Below are 5045 nucleotides of genomic sequence, written 5' to 3' on the forward strand. Positions count from 1 at the left end.
AAAATATAAAGATCACAGAAAAATCAAACACATTGCAACAGGTTATCAAAATCACAAAACCTTAAAATTAAGGTCTACAACATACTCCAAAAACATTCAAAAATAAAATAACCTCCCAAACCAAGTAGCATAACATCATCATCATCTACTTGATCTTCTTCTTTGGCCTCAACTGAAAATTATCAACCGAAGCACAAATCAGAAGCTGCTAACCAGATATATAATGTAAAAAATATAAATAAAAAATAAAAGGTACCTGGTTGCTGTGGCCACATTTCTTCTTCCTGCAGTTGACAGCACGAGGATGGAGCCGAGCATAGCATCTGGAAAACGAAATACAATATTAATACAGTTTATAAATTTATAAATCAAAAAAGGAAAGTAAAACAAGCAGCAAGTAGCTTACTTGCGGCAGATGGTCTTATCCTGGTTATATTTCCTAGCCAACGCCATCAAAGACGGTTCGATAATCCCTCCACGAAGCCTCAACACCAAATGAAGAGTAGATTCTGCAAACACAGTAAAAATCATCAAAGATTTATCACAATCAGAGAAGTGTAAACAAGTCAACCCGCTCGTGACCAACTCATGATAGGCTTGCAAAATAGCTGAATTAAAGACAAGTTTTAAAAGCTGCAGCCTGAGCTCGAGCCTAAACATAAACTTTTTTCATATACAAGCTTTTAAGTTACAAAAGCTTTAATCTTGGCTTTAAATTGCATAATGCGCTCCGATGCGTTTAGTCAAGAAATCTGATGAGTGAGATTTTTTGCAGCACAGCATCAGCGCAATATGCGCGCAATTTAAAACCAAGACTTTAATTAATATATTTAGTGCGTCTAAATATATACAATATATACATCATACACATAAATATACAGGTAAACAAACCGAGCCAAACCTGATCTCGATAAGGCTCAATCCCGTTTTGACTTACTAGAGCTCAAGCTCGGTTCATTCCTAGCTAACTTTCTTTCTAAAGCTCAAGCTCAGTGTATTTTCTATTTATTAATTAAATTACAAACATTTTCAATTATTTTTATATATTTTGAAAAAAAGAAACCTTGAACGATCCAAAAGCTATGCAGTTGATACCGTCGATATATCACTGATATACCCGATATACGAATGATATAACGGTTATCGGGCCCTTAATGAAATATCAGCCAAAAAAAGGTTAGAACATCAGTACCGATAATATCAGCGATATTGGATAGATATTTGACTGATGTATCACCAATATTCGAGATATCAGTGTTTTAAGTCTTAATTATCAACTTTTAGTGTTTAATGTTATTTTTTGAAGTCTTAATCAGTTCTTACTTGCTACGATTGCTAGTGTTTTGCAAGTTGCAAAAGGTTAATCTGTTAATGGTAGGAGACTATACTGAATTATTAGTGTTAAATTGCTATATGTATATGAATTTTACATGATATTAAAATCACCAATGCGATAACCAATATCTCAGATATCGGTCCAAAAGACTATGAGGTCTTGCCTGGCTTGCACTTCTATATTTAATAGTTATACTACTTATTAATGCACATAAAACTATGATAAATACAAATAAAATAATGTGTTTGATATGTATAAAATTATAACTATATAAATAAAAAAAAATAAAAAAGCATAAATTAATATACCTTTCTGAATGTTGTAATCAGCAAGAGTCCTTCCATCCTCCAATTGCTTTCCGGCGAATATCAAACGCTGCTGGTCCGGCGGAATCCCTAATAATTATTATTATTATTATTATTATTATTAACCCAAAAACTTAATTCATTTCAATTCAAAAATTGAATTAATTTAAAAATCAAAACCTTACCTTCCTTGTCTTGGATCTTAGCCTTAACATTATCGATGGTATCACTCGATTCAACCTCGAGGGTGATGGTCTTGCCGGTCAATGTCTTCACGAAGATCTGCATTTTGCCTGCCTGCCGCCGGTTTTCGTTAAAGCTGACTTATTGTGTGTTATAAATATATAAATACCTAGGGTTTGTGTTTTCTGACATTTAGTTAGTGAAATGGGCTGAATTAGGCCCATGTGGATTCAGTTTTCAGGCACAACTATTTGGTTGGTTTTAGAAGAAATAACATGGTTGTTTACTTGTTTACGACAACCAGAGGTGCACAAATCGGGTATTTTAAAAACCAGAACGGGGTAGAATACGGGTTCTGGTATAGTCAACAAAAATTAAAACTAGGTCCGAGTAGGAACCGATTTCGGGTATAGTCGGGTATTTGACAGGGTTTTTTCAGGTAGGGTGGGGCCAGGTTTTGACTGGGTATCGGGTACAGTTCCGAAGAGAAAACCAAAGCCCGGTCTGTACCCGCGGGTACGGTCGGGTCCGGTTCCGGGTAGGAACTGTTTGGTCGGGTCTAGAAGCAGTTTTTTTGTGCACCTCTAACTATGGATGTCCGAGATTTGTTAAAATTTTTTGGAATTTTGGGCCTTAAGTAAAAAGGGTTTTTGTTGGGTATAAAGTATAAACTATTAAATTTTTAGATGGATTTACTTGGTTATAATTTGGGTTGTGCAAAAAAATTTGTGTTCATAAAAGCAGGCTTAAATGAGTTTGAATGATTGGATTTAAACATTAAAAATGCATATTCTTTTTTCATAGAAATATATAAAAACAATTTTGAAAGACATTCGGGCCTAGCGGGGTGATCGGGTGGTGAGCCGTCGACCACCCTGCCCACCTATCCAAGTCGGCCATGTTGTTTGCTTTAGATTTAGTTGCACTAAAATACTAAGCAAGTTTATATATATTGTTTTTAATGACCAAAGACTAAAATCTGGCTATTCAAGGTAACCCAATGACAAAAGGCGACTTCACACGCCCGGATACGCAAACATCATTGGGTAGCCCAAGCCATGAATTAGTCAATAATAGAGGGTTGAATACGAGTGGTTTTAAAAGGTAAACAAAATTTAGACGAAAATGTGTTTTTTTAATTCAATTACAACAATAATAATGGAGATTCCAATGTGAATAGTCTTGTACCCATTTATAAACATCTAATGAAAATAATTACGCCCATAGAAAAGCTTAAGAAAAAAAATGATGCCCATGAAAGGCGTTTTTTTATTTATCAAAAAAACTAATATCATAATTTTTTTATTCTACTCATTATTGACTAATGCATGATCCTTATTGTCTCAAGATGGGATAGTGAAGATTTAAATTCCAAGTTGTCCCATATGCTGGAATCATATTTTTTTATCGAATATATATAGAGAAATTGAATATATGTCGTTAATAGGTGTATAAGATACGCCTTTACATGTTCTTGTAATCTTGTCTCACCATTTCTAGATGATAACTATTTTTTTCTTTGACCACATCTAGAAAGTAGGAAACCACATCAGTTCAAGGTTACTAACATTATTTATTTTAAATTAATAAATATGTAATATACAACATATCTAACTTTATAACAATTTGTAATTTGTAATTATGCAATAAACTAAAGTTAAAATTTTTAACCTTTAAATTAAACCTTCATTGTGTTAACATCGTCTTAGATGGTATAGCTAAATGCATAAGTTCAGTATGTTTAAAGTTTAATACATAGAATTATAGAAAACCTCATTTGATTTAAAGTTTGATACCTTTTTATTGAGTCTCCTTTTTTAAAATAATAATCATAACTTGTACTATGGCTAACAATCATTTTGAAAAAACAGTAACCACTAATTAGTTGATGTATATGTGTGACGATAAGCACTTACCACAAGGTGTGACTCATGCAATAGTCTTTAGATTTGTTTTATTATATAAACATTCAAATTTCAAACTAACTTATATCAATTCTTTTTTAGTTTTGCTTATGAGAATGATGGTAGTGCATAAATCTTGTCTTTAAATGTATTATTTTATTGTTTTTAGATAGTTTATAGTCTCGGCACTTTATACGCGCTTAAGAATTTCAAGTTTTTGAGTGTTAAATATACATATTGGAAGCATTTACATGCACAGAATGAAGTCTCGGAAAGATCAAAGATGATACACGAGCATCGGAATGAAGTTTTGTTGGAAAATAAGCGAGTCTTGTTAGCAAACCTAGAATATCATTGGTGTTTTATTCGTATCAAGTTATATGTGTGGAAGTCAAATTTGTCATCAATTGTTTACAACTTGTTTAATTGCTCGCTTATTTCAAATCAAACTTGGCTAGTGTGTTCAGCACTCAAATTACTACTTCATAAATTGATAAGCTTCATAATGACTAAAATTGGTTACATGAAACACTGAATACAAACTCTTTGCGGTTCGACATCATGCTTGTCCTAACTAGTTAAGGTGATTGGAAACACTGAATTATTCTTATCTTTGACCAGATCTTTGACATCAATCAGAGACAAACACCATATATTTGTGATTTTAAGTTGATGAAACACCAATGGGGTGGTGGTCCATTACAAAGATAAAGCTTTTAAACACTTTGGTTTGAGAGGAGGAGGCATTAGGTTCAAGTCCTATCGACGATAAGGATTAAATAAATTTATTGTTAAAAAAAATAGATCAAACATATTATATTTACAACTAGGGTGGTCATATTCAAAGATTGGATTTTGAAAAATAAAGTTTAGTAAGCGAATATTGGTATTTCTGGAAAATGGGTATAGAATGGGTCTTTATTTTAATAGTTAAATCCAAATTGCAATAAATTGTTCCAAGTTAATTTACCTGATTTTTAATTGATCGCATGTTATCATATTTAAATACATGTGGCAGATTAAGTATTCTTAAAATTTAATTTATCGTAAAAATTTACTGATAATAATAGTGCTTTTGTTTCTCATTTAAACCACTGGACCATTGTTTTTATGTGGAACTAGTTATTTACTCGGCGCGTTGCGTCGAGCCAATTTTAATAAACTTTATATGATTGCTCGCGTTATAAGCTGATCAACGAAAAACAGCTAACTAATATCACTTATGTTGAAAAGAACTGTCATTAACTAAACAGCGTCATACAAACATACAAACACAAACACGTGAATCAACCTGCATTACACGAAAATAAATCAAAT

At 32.3% G+C, this 5045-nt stretch overlaps 1 protein-coding gene across 1 annotated transcript; it reads right to left on the bottom strand.

Annotated features, from left to right (window-relative positions):
- Window positions 1-1953, bottom strand: LOC143632903 (ubiquitin-ribosomal protein eL40 fusion protein). The gene is made up of 5 exons (XM_077101312.1): window positions 1827-1953; window positions 1645-1731; window positions 407-509; window positions 257-323; window positions 1-172 (listed from the first exon to the last, which is right to left on the bottom strand). The coding sequence occupies exons 1-5, from the start codon at window positions 1927-1929 to the stop codon at window positions 146-148; spliced, it is 387 nt and encodes a 128-aa protein (XP_076957427.1). The 5' UTR covers window positions 1930-1953; the 3' UTR covers window positions 1-145.
- Window positions 1954-5045: the final 3092 nt, after the last annotated feature.

Source organism: Bidens hawaiensis, unplaced genomic scaffold (genome assembly GCF_021521415.1).
Source record: "Bidens hawaiensis isolate Kalapana, Puna unplaced genomic scaffold, B.hawaiensis_p1.1 tig00006555_1, whole genome shotgun sequence".
Lineage (NCBI taxonomy): Eukaryota > Viridiplantae > Streptophyta > Magnoliopsida > Asterales > Asteraceae > Bidens > Bidens hawaiensis.